The sequence below is a fragment of the Ranitomeya variabilis genome, chromosome 2 (assembly GCF_051348905.1).
Source record: "Ranitomeya variabilis isolate aRanVar5 chromosome 2, aRanVar5.hap1, whole genome shotgun sequence".
Classification (NCBI taxonomy): Eukaryota; Metazoa; Chordata; class Amphibia; order Anura; family Dendrobatidae; genus Ranitomeya; species Ranitomeya variabilis.
The window spans coordinates 635,659,688-635,684,174 of record NC_135233.1 but is presented as its reverse complement, the minus strand read 5'-3'; the positions used below and the strand labels follow the sequence as shown (position 1 = coordinate 635,684,174).

The following is a 24,487-nucleotide window of genomic DNA, read 5'->3' as shown; positions in this document are numbered from 1 at the left end:
TCTTTTCAAACCTTTTTGTGCTGCTTTCCTTTTTTTGAATTTATATATTTGTACACATATATGTATACTAGCTATTGAACCCGTTCTACGCCCGGGTGGCGAGCATTTATATTGGTATATGGTCTCCATCCTGGTATGTGCTGCTCCCATCTTGCTCTCCCATCCTGTCATGTGCTGCTCCATCCCGCGTCCCCATCCTGTCATGTGCTCCCATCCTGCGCCCCCATCCTGTCATATGCTGCTCCATCCTACACCCCCATCCTGTCATGTGTGTGCCCCCATTCTGTCATGTGCTGCTCCCATCCTGTGCCCCCAATTTGTCATGTGCTGCTCCCATCCTGCGCCCCATCCTGTCATGTGCTACCATCCTGCGCCCCATCCTGTCATGTGCTCCCATCCTACACCCCCATTCTGTCATGTGCTGCTCCCATCGTGCGCAATCATTCTTTCATGTGCTGCTCCCATTCCGCGCCCCCATTCTATCATGTGCTGCTCCCATCCTGCGCCCCCATTCTGTTGTAATGTGCTGCACCCCCATTCTGCCTGTTCCTGTTTCCATTCTGCCATATGTTGCTCCCATCTTTTTCTCTCCGGCTCTACTGCCCGCGGGCGGCTGTGCTGAGTGCCAGCGGCTGTGCTGAGTGCCGGCGGCTGTGCTGAGCGCCGGCGGCTGTGCTGAGCGCCGGCGGCTGTGCGTGGCTGTGCTGAGCGCCGGAGGCTGTGCGTGGCTGTGCTGAGCGCCGGCGGCTGTGCGTGGCTGTGCTGAGCGCCGGCGGCTGTGCGTGGCTGTGCTGAGCACCGGCGGCTGTGCTGAGCGCCGGCAGCTGTGCGTGGCTGTGCTGAGCGCCGGCGGCTGTGCGTGGCTGTGCTGAGCGCCGGCGGCTGTGCGAGGCTGTGTTGAGCGCCGACGGCTGTGCGTGGCTGTGCTGAGCGCCGGCGGCTGTGCTGAGCGCCGGCGGCTGTGCGTGGCCGTGCTGAGCGCGGGCGGCTGTGCGTGGCGGTGCTGAGCGCGGACGGCTGTGCTGAGTGCCGGCGGCTGTACTGAGTGCCGGCAGCTGTGCTGAGTGCCGGCGGCTGTGCTTGGCTGTGGTGAGTGCGGGCGGCTGTGCGTGGCTGTGGTGAGTGCGGGCGGCTGTGCGTGGCTGTGGTGAGTGGGGGCGGCTGTGCATGGCTGTGGTGAGTGCGGTCGGCTGTGCGTGGCTGTGCTGAGTGCGGGAGGCTGTGCGTGGCTGTGCTGAGTGCGGGCGGCTGTGGTGAGTGCGGGCGGCTGTGCGTGGCGGTGCTGAGTGCGGGCGGCTGTGCGTGGCGGTGCTGAGTGCGGGCGGCTGTGCGTGGCGGTGCTGAGCGGGGGCGGCTGTGCGTGGCGGTGCTGAGCGGGGGCGGCTGTGCGTGGCAGTGCTGAGTGCGGGCGGCTGTGTGTGGCTGTGCTGAGTGTAGGCGGCTGTGAGTGGCTGTGGTGAGTGCGGGCGGCTGTGCGTGGCTGTGGTGAGTGCGGGCGGCTGTGCGTGGCTGTGGTGAGTGCGGGCAACTGTGCGTGGCTGTGGTGAGTGTGGGCGGCTGTGGTGAGTGCGGGCGGCTGTGCGTGGCTGTGCTGGGCGCCGAGTGCTGGAGGCCTGAGCAGGCGGGGACACCGGCGCGCTGTGGGGGTCAGGTGCCGGAGTCGCTGCTAGCTCAGGCCCCCGGCACTTGCTATTTTTACCTGACTGTCCCGTTCCACTGCTGCACGCCGCTTCATCCTCCACATCCTCTGGCTGTGACTGTTCAGTCAGAGGTCGGCGCGCATTAAGCACGTCATCGTGCCCTCTGAACTGAACGTCACAGGCAGAGGATGGAGCAGCACGCATCGGTGGAACGGGACAGTCAGGTAAATATAGCATACTCACACCCTCCTGGCTGGTACCTGCTTTTCCGTTGGAGATCGCGGTGTGCGTTCAGTGCTTACGCATACCGCGATCTCCTGGGAGCGTCACTCTGTGGGGTCCAGACTGCGCCGGCGCTTGCGCAGTCTATAAAGGCTTCGGACAGAGTGACGCTCCCAGCGTTATATTATATATATATATATATATATATATACACTCACCGGCCACTTTATTAGGTACACCTGTCCAACTTCTTGTTAACACTTAATTTCTAATCAGCCAATCACATGGCGGCAACTCAGTGCATTTAGGCATGTAGACATGGTCAAGACAATCTCCTGCAGTTCAAACCGAGCATCAGTATGGGGAAGAAAGGTGATTTGAGTGCCTTTGAACGTGGCATGGTTGTTGGTGCCAGAAGGGCTGGTCTGAGTATTTCAGAAACTGCTGATCTACTGGGATTTTCACGCACAACCATCTCTAGGGTTTACAGAGAATGGTCCGAAAAAGAAAAAAAATCCAGTGAGCGGCAGTTCTGTGGGCGGAAATGCCTTGTTGATGCCAGAGGTCAGAGGAGAATGGGCAGACTGGTTCGAGCTGATAGAAAGGCAACAGTGACTCAAATCGCCACCCGTTACAACCAAGGTAGGCCTAAGAGCATCTCTGAACGCACAGTGCGTCGAACTTTGAGGCAGATGGGCTACAGCAGCAGAAGACCACACCGGGTACCACTCCTTTCAGCTAAGAACAGGAAACTGAGGCTACAATTTGTACAAGCTCATCGAAATTGGACAGTAGAAGATTGGAAAAACGTTGCTTGGTCTGATGAGTCTCGATTTCTGCTGCGACATTCGGATGGTAGGGTCAGAATTTGGCGTAAACAACATGAAAGCATGGATCCATCCTGCCTTGTATGGAGCATCTTTGGGATGTGCAGCCGACAAATCTGCGGCAACTGTGTGATGCCATCATGTCAATATGGACCAAAATCTCTGAGGAATGCTTCCAGCACCTTGTTGAATCTATGCCACGAAGAATTGAGGCAGTTCTGAAGGCAAAAGGGGGTCCAACCCGTTACTAGCATGGTGTACCTAATAATGTGGCCGGTGAGTGTATATATATATATATATATTTGTCTAAGGGTCACTTCCGTCAGTCTGTCTGTAACGGAAATCAGCAATGGGCACAGTCCGGCCGCGATTTTGCCCCTTCCTACTCTCCGTCAGTGCCCCCTCCATACTCCCCTCCAGTCAGCGCTCACACAGGCTTAATGGCTGCGTTACACCGCGGTGTAACGCAGTCTGTTAACGCTATTAACCCTGTGTGACCAACTTTTTACTATTGATGCTGCCTATGCAGCATCAATAGTAAAAAGATCTAATGTTAAAAATAATAAAAAAAATAAATTATTATATACTCACCTTCCGGCGCCTTTCCCGCTCCTCGCGACGCTCCGGGCAATGCATTGGGGTCTCGCAAGATGATGACGTAGCGGTCTCGCGATACCACTACGTCATTATCTCGCGAGACCGCAATGCATTCTTGGGACCGGAGCATCGCTAAACGCCTCGCCTGGATCTGGGGGCTGCCGGAAGGTGAGTATATAACTATTTTTTATTTTAATTCTTTTTTTTTTTTTAACAGGGATATGGTGCCCACATTGCTATATACTACGTGGACTGTGCTATATATTACGTGGGCTGTGTTATATACTTCGTCTCTGTGCTATATACTACGTGGATGTGCAATATACAACGTGGCTGTGTTATATACTGCGTGAGCTGTGCTATTTACTTTGTGGGCTGTGCTATATACTACGTGGCTGTGCAATATATTACGTGGCTGGGCAATATACTACGTGGCTGGGCAATATACTACGTAGCTGTGCAATATACGTGGCTGGGCAATATACTACATGGCTGTGCTATATACTACGTGGGCTGTGCTATATACTACATGGCTGTGTTATATACTGCGTGGGCTGTGCTATATACTGCATGGGCTGTGTTATGTACTATGTGGCTGTGCTATATACTACGTGGGCTGTGCTATATACTACGTGGCTGTGCATTCTAGAATACCCGATGCGTTAAAATCGGGCCACCATCTAATATAAATATATATATATATATATATATATATATATATATATATATATATATTTTTCATTCATATGGATATATGGGAGGCCCATTCAAATCTTGTACAAGGACCCATCAGACTCTAGCTGCACTAGTGCTCTCATCTAATATATACACTATCCCCAGTTTCTTCTATCTGATGTATATGCTGAAATAGCAGGATCATTTTCAAGTTGATAATTTTGTACCACTTGCAAATGATTGTATAAATGTTAAAATGGCCCTTGGCAAGATGAAGGTTCCCCACCCCTGTTCAACATCATTACTGTGCTGTATAGAAAGCAGCACAGCCCTGCTTCCCTGATCTATATGGTTACCCAAGATGTCATGATAGACAGTTCAGGAATACAAGCAGAGTTAGTCCTCTTCCACTGTCCTCTTAGTCATGGATGTGGATGACATCCTAGGCGAGCTGGAGATTTGAGAATAAGAGCTAGTCCGAATAGCTGCCGGACTGATCAAGTTGCGATTCAGTCAGAGGAAAGACTTTTGTTCCAAAACAGAGTGTTCTTCGGAACCATAAAGGGAAAATGTAATGTAATTATATATATATATATATATATATATATATATATATATATATATATATATATATACACACATATACATATATACATATAGATACATACACATATACATACATACATACATACATACATATACACACACACACACACACACACACAGTACAGAGCAAAAGTTTGGATACATCTCTTAAAGATTTTTCTGTATTTTCATGACTATGAAAATTGTACATTCACACTGAAGGCATCAAAACTATGAATTAACACATGTGGAATTATATACTTAACAAAAAAGTGTGAAACAACTGAAAATATGTTTTATATTCTGGGTTCTTCAAAGTAGCCACCTTTTGCTTTGATGACTGCTTTGCACACTCTTGGCATTCTCTTGATGAGCTTCAAGAGGTAGTCACCGGGAATGGTTTTCATTTCACAGGAGTGCCCTGTCAGGTTTAATAAGTGGGATTTCTTGCCTTATAAATGGGGTTGGGACCATCAGTTGTGCTGTGCAGAAGTCTGGTGGATACACAGCGGATAGTCCTACTGAATAGACTGTTAGAATTTGTATTATGGCAAGAAAAAAGAAGTTAAGTAAAGAAAAACGAGTGGCCATCATTACTTTAAGAAATGAAAGTCAGTCAGTCCGAAAAATTGGGCAAACTTTGAAAATGTCCCCAAGTGCAGTGGCAAAAACCATCAAGCGCTACAAAGAAACTGGCTCACATGAGGACCGCCCCAGGAAAGGAAGACCAAGAGTCACCTCTGCTTCTGAGGATAAGTTTATCTGAGTCACGAGCCTCAGAAATCGCAGGTTAACAGCAGCTCAGATTAGAGACCAGGTCAATGCCACACAGAGTTCTAGCAGCAGACACATCTGTACAACAACTGTTAAGAGGAGTCTTTGTGCAGCAGGCCTTCATGGTAAAATAGCTGCTAGGAAACCACTGCTAAGGACAGGCAACAAGCAGAAGAGACTTGTTTGGGCTAAAGAACACAAGGAATGCACATTAGACCAGTGGAAATCTGTGCTTTGGTCTGATGAGTAGGGTTGAGCGACCTTAGCTTTTTTAGGATCGAGGTGGGTTTTGTGAAACCCGACCTTCTCGGATGTCGGATCGTATGGAATCGGCCGATTCCACTGTAAAGTCGGGTTCCGGACCCGGAACACGAAACCCAATGTATGTCAATGAAATTATTTTATTTTTTTTATTTTTTTTTTTATTTTTTTTTTCTCTCTCTCTCTCTCTCTCTCTCTCTCTCTCTCTCTCTCTCTCTCTCCAAGGCATATGTTATTTTTTGACTCCGGAAATTACTACGTCCGAAAACGTAACATAGCACTATGATGCCGCAGGAGCCGGAACCTATGTCATCACGCTGCCCACAATTAATTGGCTCAAAAAAATGGCGGGGAAGGCGTCATTCGAAACGCGACTTTGGCGCCAAGTTCGCGTTCCACGTGGCCGACCCACACTGGGATCGGATCGGGTTTCATGAGACGCCGACTTTGCCAAAAGTCGGCGACTTATGAAAATGAACGACCCGTTTCGCTCAACCCTACTGATGAGTCCAAATTTGAGACCTTTGGCTCCAACCACAATGTCTTTGTGTGACGCAGAAAAGGTGAACGGATGGACTCTACATGCCTGGTTCCCACTGATATAGAAGGGTTAATAGTTTGCCTTTAAGGGACTTTTGCCTTTAATTGCTAGAATTACTAGAATCTGTTGACGCAGTAGTCGGATGATCTCCTCTTCAAGGAGACTACACTTCTTATCATGTACTGTATGTTCTCAATAGTCAGCCACAACATGCTCTGGGTACGTGAGAAATAAAGGTCAGTATGACCCCGGGGTAACGGGGGAGGGCTACATGAATTGAAAATGGTATAAAATACTGCATCTTGCTGCATTACATCAGATAAAAGTGACTTGCTCACAGAAATATCTGTGCGGTGTCCTTTGTCTCCAAGCGCGCATGTAAAATGATGGGCGTAACCTCCTGATTTGGCCTCACTGGTGATCTGGCATGTCTGACACTGGGTCAGAACGCAAACAGCTACGACAGTTTTGGCGCCCGAACGGGGGCCGTGGTAACCAGCCTATTCGGAATCTGTATGTGGGAGCTTCCTGGGAGATTGGACATGCAAAACACCAGCTGCAGCAAGGTGAGAAATTTTATTCTTACACTCTGTTTTGCACTTGCAATCTCTCTTCTGGATCTCTCCATATCTCTGGGTAAAGGCTGCAAACACGGTTCAAAGAACCTACATCACCAGTGAGTTTTGTGTTTTGTCTGTTTATGTCCGTATGAGAGTTGCATAATAGAGTAATAAGATGATAATTGTCATCTGTAATATTTGTCAATATACTAATTGGTTGTGTATTTGTGTAAGTGTGAAGTACAGAGCTGGGATAGACTCTGCAGTGTTGTTATTTTGGTCATTTTGGATTGGCACTACATTATATGAAGCTGTATGTTGTATAGGGCCGTGGTTGTTGTTTGGCCTTTAGTGATTTCAGAGTGTCAGTAGACACTGCTGCAGTTTTATATAAAGTTGTGCCAATTCCAAAGTGCAAAATAGGCAGGCTGTGTGTACCTTGTATGTATGTCCGTTAGGTGTGGTCCTCTGTATGTGACAGAAGACATTATTCAACTCAATTTGAGCTGAATTAGGTGGAGTGATTGAGATAAGGGGTTTTCTTCTTGTAAAAATCAACTGAAAAGTGAAAGGAAAGAGAAAAAAAAACAATCCCTGAAGGAGCACGTATGAATGAATGATCACATAAGTATCATTACTTATCTAACGGTTGTTGAGGGTCCAGGATGAATGAGTTGTGATATTTTTAATGTATATTTAATTTACATCTGAGATTCAGTGAAACCTGTGTTATATATGGTTTGACATTGGATAGGTTTCTATATGTGTTTTGGCCGGACGCGGTCAGAATCAGCTTATTCAAGTTATGCAGTGATCTGCCTGTATAGAGAAACTGTTTTAACTGTTTTTAATTCCGAGAGGGTGAATGTTTTCTAGAGGTTAAGTCTGAAAACTGCTGCATTCTCTTTCTGTGTGAAAAACACTAAGCTCTTATCTGTACTGAATACCTGATGGGAGGGGGGAAGCAAACCACTGCGCGACTTGCTTGTGATTTCTCCTCTCTGTCCTTATCTGTGCTGAGGGCTAGAGGAAGGGGGGCATGGAGCTGCGCTCAAAACTCTCTGAATATTCTGTCCTTGGTGTAGGATGCGCTGGGAGATTTGTGTTTAAAGCAATAGTACTGTATGTATTGAAGTAGAAAGAAATATTGTAAGTTGAAGTTGAATGTTGAAAGTAAAAGAACTGTGCCTATTTTAGAGGAAATTTGTGTGATTGAAAGATTGGAAAAAGATTCACCTGCTTCAAGTTGAGTGATTGATATAGCAAATTGAGGATCAACGGAGGAGGTAGCCAACTGCACTGCTGATGTAGTAGGTGAGAGGCCCAACACATCTGGGCCTTCCTGCTACAGTTAGCTGGTTTTTGTTACGGGTCAGAGGTGGTTTAGCCTTCCCGTCCATGGAGCTGAGCTGGAGGGTTAGAGGTCTAACACATCTGGGCCTTCCTTTTCTAGCCAGTTGACCTAACAGGTCAGAGGTGGTTTAGCCTTCCCGTTACATCCTTTAGGTCTACCGGGTCAGAGGTGGTTTAGCCTTCCCGCTAAATCTTGACACTCGCTCTGACTTGCTACGTGTGGCCACCCGTAGATGGTAAGGCAAACTAAAAAGGGCATTTGCAGAATAAAGGCGAGTTGTCTGAGCGAATAAGTTGAAGCCATGGGCAACTTGTTCTGTGTGCAGTCAGGGCCCCAATGGGATCCAGAACCGCTATACAGATTGAAAAAGGAAGCAGTGAAAGATGTGGGACCAATATTGAAAAAGGCAAAAATGCCAGTGTGTGGATGTCTGGATGTACAAAAAGGCACAGACAAGGGAGGAAAATAGCAAGTGAATAAATGGTGTCTGAGAGAGTGCAGCAGGACGGAAGTAAGGTGTATTAGAAATGTTTTGATGCTCAAAAGTCCGACTATGACCGACACATTACTGCTACAGTCATACCTTTGTATAACCAGAGACCCAGACAAGACAGATGGACTTGTAAACACTGTGGTCAGACAAACCAAGACTGCAGAAATACTTGTATGATCTGTGCTGCAACCCGACCTAAGTGAATTGCACTGAATCCTGTCCAGACAAGATCACATGTAGTGACATAAGAAGCTGACACAGGATAGTGGTTAGTGGGTAGTGGGGACATTGACTTTTTGGGAGAAAGCTGACAGTAATCCTTTTGGGAAGGAGCTGTAGACCAGCATGTCATGTCACCCCCAACCGGTCATCTAGTCACCCCCACCACCAGAGAACCAACCACATCAGGTAGGGTAAGACAGATACAGGAGTATTATCCCTAGAGGCCCTCTGACTAGCTAGCTACGCTAAAACAATTGGCTGACCCTGAGAACCAACCTTTCCCATTTTACAGACAAATAAAGACAATATGATGGAAGGATAAGTACACCTGGGCAGACCTAGAAAGTTGGTGAGCACAAAAGCAGGTGAGGTACTAGGACGCAAATTAAGACTTTTACAGATGTGACAAAAGGAGAGAGTGTAGAGATGTACTTTGGACGGTTACAGCTGAAATGGGCAGACATGGGGTACAGTCCCATAAACCCACTCAATGTTAAAATATTGGTAAATACATTCATTGACGGTATTACCAAAGGCTTACGAGACGCAGTACAGACAGCCAGACCTGAATGGAGAAATGTAGATCCAAAAGACCTCCTGAAGGTTGCTAAAAGAGTTGAACAAACTAGGACAATAAGACGACGTGTCATGTATGCTGGAGTACAAGGAAAACAGTAGAGACGTAGTAAGGGACCTAAGGACTTTGAAACAGTGAAGTGCTGGAATTGTGGAGAAAATGGACACTCAGACCAATCTTCCACCTCCTTCACCTTCAGACTAGGAAACTGACAACCCAGTGACAAATGTGTGCCCTGTTCTTGTTCCCTCCGGACCTGGTCCTGCCTTGATGACCACCATACCAATGTCAGGAGGGAAAGAGACAGAATTCTTGATTGACACTGGGGCAGCCGGAACTGTGGTACACAAAGACTTGATAATGCCAGACATGATTACTGACGAGACTGTGGAATGCGTGAGGGTAGAGGGACAAGGGACTGAAGCCCCTATAACTAAACAAATAAGATTAGAGTCACGAGACAGCCAAGAGGTGCTTACAAACTTATTGTTAGTGACAATACCCCTATGAATTTGCTGGGAGCAAAGTTGAGTGCTGTCTAGGCCACTATACAGTACTCTCCTGAGGGTATTACAGTCACAAGTCCCCTTTCATTTTAAACACTTGGGGCAAAGGGACGCCAGAGTCTTCCACGTGCACATTATACCACAGGTAAATCATGCCCAATTATAGTTACACTTAATTCCATTCATTTACCTGTTTGGTAGTTTCCTTCAGGGCCGGCGTTAGGGGCAGGCAGACTAGGCAGCTGCCTGGGGCCCCCGCTGCCCTAGGGGCCCCCAGCCAGGGGCAGACATACTGTTGATGGCACTGCTCCAGGGCCCAGAGGTGGAGGGGGGCCCCTGCAGGCAGGCCCGGTATCATGCAGGGTCGGGCCCCTCTCACTCCCTCCTGTAATCATGGAACACCGAGTGTCAGGGAGAGAGTGGGGCGCGAAGTGCAGGAGATCAAAAAGGTGGCGTGTCATGCAGGGAGACACGCTGGCCAATGAACGCTTTCCTTACCTCACAGTGACCAGACTGAGGAGAGCGTTCACTGGCTGCCGTCTGTCCCCCTGCATGGCGTGTCCTAATGGTGAGTGCTCGCCTACAGTCAGGGGCCCCGGCTGCACAGCACATAGAGCCATCATGGAGGAAGAGCAGGACTTACAGGGGGTCTTCTGCTCCCTCCACTGTTCTGTTCAGAGCAGGCTGCAGCGTCTCCTCACAGAGAAGAGATGGGGGAGGAGCTCACTGCAGGGGCAGCACGGCAGCAAAATGTATGCTGTGAAGTGACCTGAAAAGTAATGTGCAGTTATAGTGCTCTTTATAACTTATCTCTTTATAATTTTAGTCATGGAACTTTTTGAAGTTGAGTCTTTTCCTCCCTTACTGGGAATTTATCATCAGGTGCTGTCTGCTCTGTGCCCCATCCCCCACAGTGGGGTCTGCAGCCTTCTCCAGCTGAACTGACCTGCAGGGCTCATCTGATCACCTATACAAGATTAGTATGTATGTATGTATATGCTTGTATATGTATGTGTGCATCTGTGTGTATCTATGTGTATGTTTCTATCTGTGTGTGTGTATCTGTGTATGTACAGTATATGTGTGTATGTATGGTATAGTTGTATGGCTGTGTGTGTATGCATGTACAGTATGTGTGTATCTGTGTATGTGAAATAAATTTGTATGGATATATGGTATATATGTATGTTTATGTGCATGTACATACAGTATATGTGTATGTATATGTGTGTACGGTATGTGTATATACTGTATGTGTGTATGTACGGTACGTGTATGTGAATCTGTATGTTCGGTATATGTGTGTGTATGCATGTACGGTGTATGTATGTACGGTATGTGCATTTGGGTGTATTTTATATGTATGTACGGTATGTGTGTACTATATGTATATAACTATCTGTGTATGTACGGTATATGTGTGTGTATCTGTGTGTATGTACGGTATATGTGTGTACGGCATTTGTGTGAATGTACGGTATATGCATGTGTGTATGTACGGTATGTGTATGTATGATGGTATATGTATGTGTTTGCATATACTGTATTTGTATCTGTGTGTACGTACGGTGTATGTATGTGTATTTGTGTGTATGTATGGTATATGTATGTACGGTATGTGTATACTATCTGTGTATATAACTGTATGTGTGTATGCATGTAAGGTGTATGTCTGTGTATGTACGGTATGTGTATCTGTGTGTATGTACGGTGTATGTATGTACAGTATATGCCGGAACAAAAATCATTGTTCTCATCAGCACATCGCCCAGTTAAAACTGCAAATATTCTGCTAAGATGATACTGTATGGGGACAGATTGATTTACTAGTGATCATTCTGTCCCCAGCCAGTGTAAAGAGGCTGGAAACAAGTGGCGAATGACTTCAATATTGTTGATCACGCTCGTTTAGTGGCCTGAAATCAGCGCATGTAGCTACAACCAAAATGTTTCTGTTGGTGCAATATGTTAGCATTTGGGGCCCCATTTTAAACTTTTGCCTAGGGCCCCACTTTGCCTAAAACCGGCCCTGGTTTCCTTGCACAAGATGGTATAGTTACCGTGTATTTCTAGGTTGTCTTCATATGATATATAGTTTTTTTTTAGTTATTCATTATATTGGCTCAAACCATAGTCACTGTTTATTTGTCTTTTCCACTTCTTATACCTTATCGCAAGCAACTGGCATTGATATTTGGTATTTTTCAAATCCCTTCTTTTTGTATTTGGAACTGTTAGTTATGAATTTATATAGGGCTGCTATTTTCTTAGAATAAGCTTGTGCTTTGCTGTGCCCTATGGCATTGTGCTCCCCCATTTTATGACTCAGCACCTTTCGTAATTATATATATATTTTAATATATATATATAATTTTCTTTTGGTAACATTTTGTGAATAAAATTTAGTTCTTAAGGGGTACTCTACCCAATCTAATATGGGTATAAATAATATTTGGACATTAATGTGTGACTTATATAAACACTTGTGTAATATTGCAGAAATACTGTATATGGCAAGAGTAGTGAAAGTAACACCTGACACCAGAATGTCTGAGGACAGGGAAAAGAGTCAGGTACCAGACACCGTTTGGGCAAGGGGAAAATTTGATGTGGGTCGGCTGCCCATTCCCCCTGTCATGATAAATTAAGAGAAGAAACCACTCCTCTTTGGTTAAGGCAATACCCCTTTGAGCCTAGTCAAATCAATGGCCCTGAGCATGGATATTAAAGAGTATGTTAAGGCAGGGGTTCTAGTGCAGAGATCTTCCCCCTGCAACACCCCTTTGTATCCAATTAAGAAGAAAAAGGACCCAAGGGTTCCCCTGACACTTACAGAATAGTTCATGACTTACAGGCTATTAATGATGTTACAGTGAGTGTGATCTCAACTGTCCCTAATACACACACGTACGGTCACAGATCCCAGCCACGGTCACAAAATGTTTCACAATCACTGATTTGGCAAATGCATTCTTCACCTCCTCCACAGATTGTACTATTATAATACGTGGATGACCTCCTGCTCTGCTGCCCAGACCAGATGCCCTTGCTGTGGCTTTTTAGCAGGAAAGGGTTGCAAAGTCTCACGTGGCAAACTACAGTATTGCAAACAAAAGGTGACATTTTTAGGCCATGATATTGCTAAAGGTATAAGACTCCTGATTAAAAGAAAAAAAAAAACAGGCAGTGCTGACACCAGCATAGAGGGAAACAGAGACCGATAGCTTACTACTCAGCACAATTAGACCCAGTGATTAGAGGGTCTCCTACGTGTGTCCGTGCTGTAAGATCTGCTGTATTACTGCTAGGCATGTGAGCTCACACTGACTTTTTCTTTTGACAATTTGTTTCCCACATGACATTAATGCCATACTCGTACAAGTTCAACCAAAACACCTGTCTATGGCTAGACAGATCAGACTTGAATGTGCTCTAATACTAATTCCTGAATACGTCACCCTCAAAAGACATAATGTTCTGAATCCAGCCCCTCATCTGCCTGTGGATTCAGAAAAGGGGGAATTGGTGACAGCGTTGGCAGGAGAGAAAAAAAAAAGTACTCTGGTACGTTGACATGACACACGAACATGAATGCATAGGAACTGATGAGTCAGGAGACAGTGGGTTTTACATATGTTCATGGAAAAAAAAAAAAAAAACTTGTTCCTAATGCATATTTTGAGGTTTTTATTTTTGTAGATGGCTCCAGATACCACCAGGATGGGTGGTTCTACACTGGATATGCAGTAGTATCCTCACATGAGGTAATCCGAGCTAAACCACTCCCTCCTCACATGTCAGTGCAGGAGGCACAGTTGAAGGCACTCACTGAGGCGTGTAGAGCTGCTGCAGGTAAAGTCGCTAATATTTACACAGATTCGAATTGTGCATGGGGAATATCCCATGATTATTGCCCTATCTGGAGAAGCAGAACGTTTCTTACATCAGCCGGTAAGCCCATTAAAAATGCAGAGCTGGTGAAACAATTAGTGGAGGCATTGATGTTACCAGTCCAGGTTGGCATCGTCAAGGTAAAAGCACACACGAACGGTGACTCTGTGGAGGTAGAGGGCAACAGAAGGTCTGACGAGGCTGCTAAAGTAGCAGCAAGACGGCCTAGGGAGCAGTGGACGGTGGCGGGGAGTCAGCGTATTCCAGCCACACTGAGCCTCGATGTCCTGAAATCCCTCCAGCTGCCCAAGCAGAGAAGGAACACTGCGGAAGAATGGGAGCTGAGCTGAACTCAGAAGAAGTATGGGAGAATAAGGATAAATTGTATATACCAAGGTCCCTGTTCCTAATTATGGCACAAGCAACACATGGCCCCACTCACACCTCAAAATGTCACATGTGTCCATGGTAGATGCCTTCTGGATCACTCCTGCTTTCAGTTACACAGCCGCTAAACTCGTGCAGTCATGCCTCATCTGTGCAGAGCACAACCCAGGTAAAACAGTAAAAATCCCTAAGGGCTGTCCCACACGTCCAGATAATTCCGGTACCGGAATAAATCGGTACCGGAGTTATCCGTGTCCGTGTGCCTGGGAACTCACGTAGGCCATACGTGCGGCACACGTGTGCTGCCCGTATAGCGAGTGGGTACCACACGGAGCGTGTGGTACCCTGCATCGTGCTGAAGCTGCGATTCATATGTTCCCTGCAGCAGCGTTTGCTGCAGAGAAAATATGAATAATAGTGTTTAAAATAAAGATCTATGTGTCCGCCGCCCTCCCACCCCCTGTGCGCCCCCCCCCCCCCGCTGTTCAGAAAATACTTACCCGCCTCCCTCGCTGCTTCCTGGTCTGGCCGCGGCTTCTAGTGTATGCGGTCACGTGGGGCCGATCATTTACACTCATGAATAGGCGGCTCCACCTCCCATAGGGGCGGAGCCGACTATTCATGATTGTAAATGAGCGGCCCCACGTGACCGCATACAGTAGAGAAGCCGCGGCCAGACCAGGAAGCAGCGACAGCCAACGTGGGAGCGGGTGAGTATTTTCTGAACAGCGGGGGGGGGGGGCGCACAGGGGGTGGGAGGGCGGCGGACAGATAGATCTTTATTTTAAACACTATTATTCATATTTTCTCTGCAGCAAACGCTGCTGCAGGGAACATATGAATCGCGGCTTCAGCACCATGTGGGGGGGACAGCGCTTACTGTAGCGCTGTCTCCTGCACGCACACGGACCCCAGACGGAGACCGTCCGTGTGAGGTGCGTGTTTTACACGGACCCATTGACTTTAATGGGTCCGTGTAATACGTGCGCTCCCACGAACACTGACATGTCTCCGTGTTTGGCACACGGAGACACGGTCCGCAAAAAATCAATGACATCTGCACAGATGCATTGATTTTAATGGGTCTACGTGTGTCAGTGTCTCCGGTACGTGAGGAAACTGTCACCTCACGTACTGGAGCCACTGACGTGTGAAACCGGCCTAAGAAAGTGATACCCAAGCCTCTCTACCCGTTTCAGAGACTGCAGACTGGCTACATACAGCTACCCAAGGTAGGAGTGTGTGAAAAATGTCCTAGTATGTGTAGATCTCTTCTCTGGTTGGCTGGAAGCCTATCTGGTAAAATGTGCAAATGCTAAAGCGACTGCAGACAAACTGATGAAAGAACTGATCTGCAGGTATGGTGTCCCAGAAACCATAGAGAGCGATAGGGGTATACACTTCACGGGAGAAATGAGGGAAGTCATGCAGGCCCTGGGAGCACAGCAGGCATATCATGCACCATATAGACCACAAAGTAGTGGGAAAGTGGAGAGACTAAACGGGACACTTAAACTGAAAATTCAAAGGCCATGGCAGACACAGGAAAGAACTGGGTAGAGTGCTTGTCTCTTGCACTCTTTTCAGTCAGACACACTCCAAATAGAAAGACAGGCTTGTGTCCTTTTGAAGTCCTGTTTGGCAGTTTGCCAAAGGCTGGTCTGTACTTCCCACAGGTGCTACAAATGCAACACAGTGCTATGACAGCCCATGTCTAGGCCTTGCAGAAAAGACTAAGGGTACGTGTCCACGGTCAGGATGGCCGGCGGTATTGCCGGAGCGGCGAAGCCGCTCGGCCCTAAGCCCCGCCCCCTTCTGGGACGCGATGATGCCGGATGTGTTAACTGTACACATCCGGGATCATCGCACCCCTCCCATAGGGCCCTGTGTTATGCCTTGCGGGGACGCTGCGTCCCCGCAAGGTGAACGGACATGCTGCGATCTGAAAAGACGCGCAGCACGTCCGGAGTCGCAGGCCCGCCGCGTGCGGGTTTCCACGCATAGTGGACACGGGATTTCAAAAAATCCCCTCCACTATGCAGGAACATCTGGACGCTGCGTGTTTGACGCTGCAGCTGTGCGCAGCGTCAAACAAGCAGCGTTTACTGACCGTGGACACACACCCTTAGGCTATGTGCACACGTCAGGATTTCTAGCAGAAATTTTCCTGACAAACACCAGACATTTCTGCCAGAAATCCGCATGCGTTTTTTTCCGCGTTTTTTCATGCGTTTGTGCGTTTTTTTCCAAATGCATAGAATTGCAGGAAAAATGCGGAAAATCCGCAAAGTCAATGAACATGCTGCTTTTTTTTACCGCAATGCGTTTTTTTCGCGGAAAAAAACGCACCATGTGCACAAAACATGCAGAATGCATTCTAAATGATAGGATGCATAATGTATGCGTTTTTAATGAGTTTTTATCGCGTTTTTATTGCGAAAAAACGCAAAAAACCTGAATGTGTGCACATACCCTCAATGTGGTGCATAAACATGTGTTTTCATCCATTCCAGATCCTAATGCCAGTGCAGACGTACATCTGCTGAATCCAGGTGATTGGGTGGTCATACACAGACACGTGAGAAGGAGCCTAGATTCACGGTTTGACGGCCCGTTTTAAAGTCCAGCTGACCACATTCACCTCAGTAAAACTTGAGGGAAAGCCCACCTGGATCCATGCCAGTCACTGCAAAAATCTTTTTACTAGCAGAATGACTGTTCTAATCACCTTGCTGGCAGTGGTAGGATTTTTGCACCTTAGGGTATGTGCACACGTCCGGATTTCTTGCAGAAATTTCCTGAAGAAAACCGGAAATTTTCTGCAAGAAATCCGCATTTTTTTTTTTGCGTTTTTTTTCCGTTTTTTTCGCGTTATTTTAGCATTCTGCAAGTGTAATTAGCTTGCAGAATGCTAAAGTTTTCCAAGCGATCTGTAGCATCGCTTGGAAAACTGACTGACAGGTTGGTCACACTTGTCAAACATAGCGTTTGACAAGTGTGACCATCTTTTTACTATAGATGCTGCCTATGCAGCATCTATAGTAAAAGATAGAATGTTTAAAAATAATTTAAAAAAATTAAAAAAAGTGGTTATACTCACCTGCAGGCGTCCGTTCCTATAGATGCCGGTGTGGTTCAGGACCTTCCATGACGTCTCGGTCACGTGAGCGGTCACATGACCGGTCTCGACCAATCACAAGACCGCGACGTCATCGCAGCTCCTTCACCGCACACCAGCTATAGAAACCAAAGCGGCAGCATGCAGCGGGAAGGCATCGAAGGTGAGTATTTGACTATTTTTTATTTTAATTCTTTTTTTTTGACCAATTATATGGTGCCCAGTCCGTGGAGGAGAGTCTCCTCTCCTCCACCCTGGGTACCAACCGCACATAATCTGCTTACTTCCCGCATGGTGTGCACAGCCCTGTGCGGGAAGTAAGCAGATCAATGCACTCCTAGGTGTGTGGAATCCCCTGCAATTCCGCATTTTAATGAACATGTTGCTTTTTTTTCCGCGATGCGATTTTTTCGCGGAAAAAAAGGCTACATTTGCACAAAAAATGCGGAATACACTGAAAATAATGAGAGGCATATGTTAGCGTTTTTTTCGCGTTTTTATAGCGAAAAAAACACGAAAAATACTGAACTTGTGCACATGGCCTTACAGAGACACTGGATAAACTTTTAAATGTTGACAAGGACAACAAACTTATCCAACGTCATGCTTTTCTTATAAAAGACGCGGAAGGACAAAAACACTTCTGGACTGTTGGATCTGTACACACAGCCCAGTATCTGCAAGGACTATGCTGTACTTAGCCTTACCCCAAGAGCCAAGGACGGTATTAACACCACACTGCATGCACACTGAGACTTGGACTCAGATTTTCTAGGTTCCGTAAGGCTCTTAATGAGACTAATACAATATAGAGCCTTTTTTTTTTTTTTTTTTTTTTTTTTTTTTTTAAATCCAGCAAATTGGCTTAGCGGGATGGATTATTTTTGGTATTTTACAGACTTGTATGCAAATTTTGTTGCTTTGCTTATTGTTTTATGTAGCCGTAAAAGCGCTAATATATGTATTACCTAAGCTATTGAATAATGTATGTATAGGAAAAAAAATCTAAGGCTGAACCTTCTGTAGTGTATCGTAGGCCCCGTATAGCCGCTGCTGACGGGGGAGGTGAGTGTCCACACTGAGGGTGGATGGGTGAAGCAGGTAGAAAGCCCCCTTATGGGTACTAGACCCATGAGACAGTAGCTCCTTTGTGGACATCAGCTGACCCCGAAGCAAAGGTTATACCATTTACAAAAGGGGGAAATTGATATAGAAGGGTTAATAGTTTGCCTTTAAGTGCCTTTTGCCTTTAATTGCTAGAATTACTAGAATCTGTTGACGCAGTAGTCTGATGGTCTACTCTTCAAGGAGACAATACTTCTTATCATGTATGTTCTCAATAGTCAGCCACAACATGCTCTGGGTACATGAGAAATAAAGGTCAGTATGACCCCGGGGTAACGGGGGAGGGCTACATGAATTACATAGAGTTACATTTGTTGTAAATGGTATAAAATACTGCATCTTGCTGCATTACATCAGATAAAAGTGACTTGCTCACAGAAATATCTGTGTGGTGTCTTTTGTCTCCAAGCGCGCATGTAAAATGACGGGCGTAACCTCCTGATTTGGCCTCACTGGTGATCTGGCATGTCTGACATTGAGTCAGAACGCAAACCGCTACGACACCACCGTGAAGCATGGAGGAGGAGGTGAGGAGGTGTGATGGTGTGGGGGTGCTTTGCTGGTGGCACTGTTGGGTTTTATTCAAAATTGAAGGCATACTGAACCAGCATGGCTACCACAGCATCTTGCAGCGGCATGCTATTCCATCAGGTTTGCGTTTAGTTGGACCATAATTTATTTTTCAACAGGACAATGACCCCAAACACACCTTCAGGCTGTGTAAGGGCTATTTGACCAAGAAGGAGAGTGATGGGGTGCTACACCAGATGACCTGGCATCCACAGTCACCAGACCTGAACCCAATCGAGATGGTTTGGGGTGAGCTGGACCGCAGAGTGAAGGCAAAAGGGCCAACAAGTGCTAAGCATCTCTGGGAACTCCTTCAAGATTGTTGGAAGACCATTCCCGGTGACTACCTCTTGAAGCTCATCAAGAGAATGCCAAGAGTGTGCAAAGCAGTCATCAAAGCAAAAGGTGGCTACTTTGAAGAACATAGAATATAAGACATATTTTCAGTTGTTTCACACTTTTTTGTTAAGTATATAATTCCACATGTGTTAATTCATAGTTTTGATGCCTCCAGTGTGAATGTACAATTTTCATAGTCATGAAAATACAGAAAAATCTTTAAATGAGAAGGTGTGACCAAACTTTTGGTCTGTAATGTATCTATCTACATACAGTACATATACACACACCCACACACCACGCCCACTCCACATAGCCCCACCCAATCACTAAGCATCTTTGATTTCACCAGAGCTGTTTAAAAAGAAGCTGAGCTGTGATTGTTGCTCATAGCAACCAGTTTTCCCACTCCACAACACAACAGCAGACACTGACCGGGTGGGAGAAATCTAGCATCCGCGGGAACATAAGCTCCCAGCCATTGTCTGCCCCCCAGAAAGGAGAGAGAGCACATGACAGAAATGAATCACCCCCTCCGCTATTACTGCATCACTATTGTTACCGGCGTAGAAAATCGCATCATCAGCGGCCGCACACAGAGCCGCAGTGCCAGGTTGCATAACAGCACATCTCCAGGAACTCCCTGCTCAGCGCCACCCAACTCTGGACCATGGGATGGAGGATGTGTGTGATGGGTATATGGTCACAGGACTATGGGATGGAGGATGTGTATGATGGGTATATGGGCATGGGACTATGGGATGGAGGATGTGTATGATGGGTATATGGGCATGAGACTATGGGATGGAGGATGTGTGTGATGGGTACATGGTCACGGGACTATGGGATGGAGGATGTGTGTGATGGGTACATGGTCACGGGACTATGGGATTGAGGATAATCATTATAATTTGTTATAACTAACCACAGTTAGTTGCTATGCCCAGGCAATGCTGGGCTCTTCAGCTAGTCTATTATTAATTGGGTAAATCCAATTGATAAAAAGGTATATTAAAATAACTGCATCTCTCTCCTCTTAAATCTGCCTGTGGTAGCTGGTCCACTGGCTTACTTCCGGGAATTTGCTCAGTAGGGCAGATTGCTTGTCCTAGCCTGATCTCCATCTTTGTCCTATATGAAAGGACAAAGTTGAATAGTTCAAATTCTAATGTTAAACACTTTATTACAGTTATTTAATTGAAAATTAAATAAATCCATAAAAATCATTATATTTAGTTAAAACAAGGATTATTTTGAAATTAAATAAAATCACAGTTTCGAATTAGAAATTTACTGTGAAGCAGTTCTGAAATGGTATTGTAAATAATCGCAGTCATCCGAACATCTCTTGGGATGCATAAGTCATGTATAAAAAGCCATCTTCATCCTTAAGGTCCCTGTACAGTTCTGTCATCGTGAAGGACATACTGCAAAGGTTCCTTTCATTCACCAGGATATAAAATGCGTGTGTTGCTGACAAGTTCATTCGGTTTCTGAAAAAGAAAGCTGAAGATTAGCGTAATGAATAGTGATGAGCAAGCACTGAAATGGAATGGGAACAGCATGGGGAAGACTCTGAAAGCATCTCTGAATTCCAGGTCACTGCTGGGAACAGAACATCAGAATATTACGCCACTGACAAAATACGAAACCGAAGTTAAAATGGATCTTACTGAAAAAAAAAAAAAATGTTAAGCATTCTTTCCAGGATAATAACTTTTATAAGGCAAAATAAATGAGGAAAAAAAAAAAATTATATATATATATATTTTTTTTTTTTTTTCTCATAAAAATTTTTTTTTATTACACACATACCATGTTCCAAATTATTATGCAAATTACATTTTTCTCGGATTCTCCTAAATGGTCAGTGCAAATGACAGTCTAATCATCATCTGTTAGATTATATGTAGGGGACAGGGACCTGGTGAGCTGTGCAGACGGGTGGAACCATTGTTGCCGGGAGTCGGGGTTCCGGGGGACGGATTTGAGGGGTGCATGGGAAGCCAGGCTCATGTGACAGGAGGCAGAGTGACGCAGGGAGAGGAGAGGATAAAAAGCAAAACGCGCGAAAGCAGGGGCAGAGAAGCGCGGGAAATCTCTGAGGAGAGGAAACTGCAGCGCAGTTGCTGTGAGTGTGCAGGCCGCAGTGAGACTTGCAGGAAGCAGGGGGAAAACGTGCAACAGACACTGCGGGCAATTACTGGAGCCCCCAAAAAGAGACGCATTCGTCGTCAGCGACCCCCCAGGCAGAGGGGTAGTGCTGACCAGCTCAGGGACAGTATTACCGCGCTCCCTGAGAACACCTTGCCAGAGAGTGCTACAGACTCGCATGGTTTCGTCTCAGCTGTGACTGATACTGATTATTCTCCTAATCCTCCTCAAAAAGACTCTTCTCTGGACTGGGAGGCTGTTACCTCGGATCAACGTCCGCCTGCAGGAGGGAACGCAGCACCGCAAAAGACATTCTGGACTCGACTCTACGCCTGGGCCCGTCGCCAGAAGACACCTCCTTCCTCCGCCATCAGGACTACGGCGTTGTCGGAGCCTCCCCGTCAGGACTACATCGCTGAACCAGCACTGATAAGTGACCGTTGTTGACTTTATCTTAGTAGGGAGTCACTAGTGAGGCGCTGCCGCGTTCTACGGGTGTAGTTCAGGGCGGCCATATAATAATTGGGATTTACTGCGAGATTGTGTTCTTGTATATAAGTTCCCTGCGTGGAAAACGTTTGTTATCTTTTTGGTTGGAAGTTAAAAAGAAAGTTAAAAACGCTATTTGCTTTCTGGCTCCTATTTGTCCCTGCATCCTTCTTCACCTGCGGTCTCTACATATACATCGAATTTTATTAACGAAACCTTCCAATGATAACAGTATAATCTCCAAAATGAATAAGAACTCAAAATGCACCTTTCTAAATTATTAGGCACAGTAGAATTTCTAAACATTTGGTATGTTTTAAAGAACTGAAAATGCTCATTTGTGGAATTTGCAGCATTAGGAGTAGGGTTGAGCGAAACGGATCGTACATTTTCATAAGTCGCCGACTTTTGGCAAAGTCGGCATCTCATGAAACCGACCCGATCCCTGTGTGGGGTCGGCCATGCGGTACGCGACTGTCGCGCCAAAGTCGCGTTTCAATGACGCTAAAAGCGCCATTTCTCAGCCAATGAAGGTGGACGCAGAGTGTGGGCAGCGTGATGACATAGATCTCAGTCCCCACCATCTTAGAGAAGGGCATTGCAGTGATTGGCTTGCTTTCTGCCGCGTCACAGGGGCTATAAAGGGGCGTTCCCGCCGACCGCCATCTTACTGCTGCTGATCTGAGCTTAGGGAGAGGTGCCGCTTCGTCAGAAGCAGGGATAGACAGTGTTAGGCAGGGTACATTCACCCCCAAACCGCTTGTGCTGTAGCGATTTCCACTGTCCAACACCACCTTTTGTTTGCAGGGACAGTGGAAGCTACATTTTTTTTTCCTCAGCGCTGTAGCTCATTGGGCTGCCCTAGAAGGCTCCCTGACCCCGATAGCTGCGTTGCTGTGTGTGTACGCCGCTGTGCAAACCAACTGCTTTCAAAGCACAAATCCTGTTGTTCCTTCCTTTCTGCACAGCCATCTTGTGTGTTTGTCCCCACTTTTGTGTGCAGCAGTCCTTTTTATAGCTGCCTGCCATACTTTCCTGAGATTACTGCAGGGAGATAAAGATTGGCAAGTCTGCCTCTGTGCCAGTCCTGTGTGTGGCATCTGTCTCTCATTGTGTGCCACCAAAAACCACTGTGTAATACTGGGCCTTTTTTTTATTTTTTTCTAAATTCTCCCTGAAAAAAAAAAAATTATTAGTGGGAGATAAAGATTGGCAAGTCTGCCTCTGTGCCAGTCCTGTGTGTGGCATCTGTCTCTCATTGTGTGCCACAGAAAACCTAGTGTGTAATATTGTTTTGTTTTTGTTTTTTGTTTTTTAAATTCTCCCAGAAAAAAAAAAAAAAAAAAAAATTGTGGGAGATTAAGATTGGCATTTCTGCTTGAGTGCTGGTCCTGTGTGTGCGCCATCTGTCTCAAATTATTGGGGCACAGAAAACCTAGTGTGTAACATTGGGCCTGATTTTCCTTTCAGTGTCAGGCACCTATAAAGGTATATATAAATCCTACAGAAGTTTGAGTTCACCTTATAAGTTGTTTTACAGTAACAAATAGCGTTACTTTGGTTCCTTTTTGCAAACAATGAGGAAGTCTAGTGGAAGAGGTCGTGGCCGTGGGCGGTCATTGTCAGCTGGTAATGATGGTAGTGGTGGTGGAGCATCAGGTGGTCGTGGTAAAAGCAGTACAGCACCCAAGTCTCGAGTTGTTGATCCAGGTTCGTTGTCTGGCTACACAAGGCCTCGAACGCTCTCTTTTCTGGGAGTAGGAAAACCACTTTTGAAGCCGGAACAGGAGAAACAAGTATTGGCTTTCATTGCTGACTCTGCCTCTAGCTCTTTTGCCTCCTCCTCGGAAAGTGCCAAATGTCAGAGCAGTGCATCGTCAGTGGATGCTCCCTGTCAGGAACAAGTCGCTTCCTTGTGTCCTTCACCCAGAACAACAGTGAAGGATGCGTCAGTCGACACAACAGGTTACTCCATGGAGCTCTTTACACATACCGTTCCTGGGTTAGACAGTGAAACAGTTAACAGGCCATGCCCATTAGAAGTTGAATCGGACATGGAGTGCACAGATGCACAGCCACAGCCAGATTACTATGCTGTTCCTTTGACTCAGACCAGAACATTGCCCTCGCAGTGTACTGAGGCAGAATCAAACCCAGCGGAGACTATGGTGCCCCGTCACGAACGCAATACCACCGGCTTACACGGTGACACAGACGAAGTTGCACACGACATAGAAGAGGAGGTCATAGATGACCCAGTTGTTGACCCCGATTGGCAGCCATTGGGGGAACAGGGTGCAGGTGGCAGTAGTTCTGAAGCGGAGGAGGAGGAGCCGCAGCAGGCATCAACATCACAACAGGTTCCATCTGCCGGGCCCGTATCTGGCCAAAAACGCTTGGCAAAACCAAAACCAGTTGGAGGACAGCGTGGCCATCCGGTTAAAGAAGCTCAGTCTGCAATGCCTGAAAAGGTATCCGATAGTAGAAAGAGTGCAGTCTGGCATTTTTTTAAACAACATCCAAATGATCAGCGCAAAGTCATCTGTCAAAAATGTTCAACTACCTTAAGCAGAGGTCAGA

The 24,487-nt window shown here is 46.3% G+C and overlaps 1 protein-coding gene across 2 annotated transcripts in view; it reads right to left on the bottom strand.

The window, feature by feature from the left end:
* Positions 1-20,407: 20,407 nt before the first annotated feature.
* The window catches only part of MAP1LC3C (microtubule associated protein 1 light chain 3 gamma), a 33,578-nt gene continuing 29,498 nt past the window's right edge, over positions 20,408-24,487 (bottom strand). Inside the window, exon 4 of one of the 2 annotated variants that reach the window (XM_077292790.1) lies at positions 20,408-20,757. In XM_077292790.1, the coding sequence (XP_077148905.1) occupies positions 20,598-20,757 (160 nt within the window). In that variant the 3' untranslated portion in view covers positions 20,408-20,597. The remainder of the gene's footprint in view (positions 20,758-24,487) is intronic. The other variant, XM_077292789.1, reaches the window with a different exon arrangement.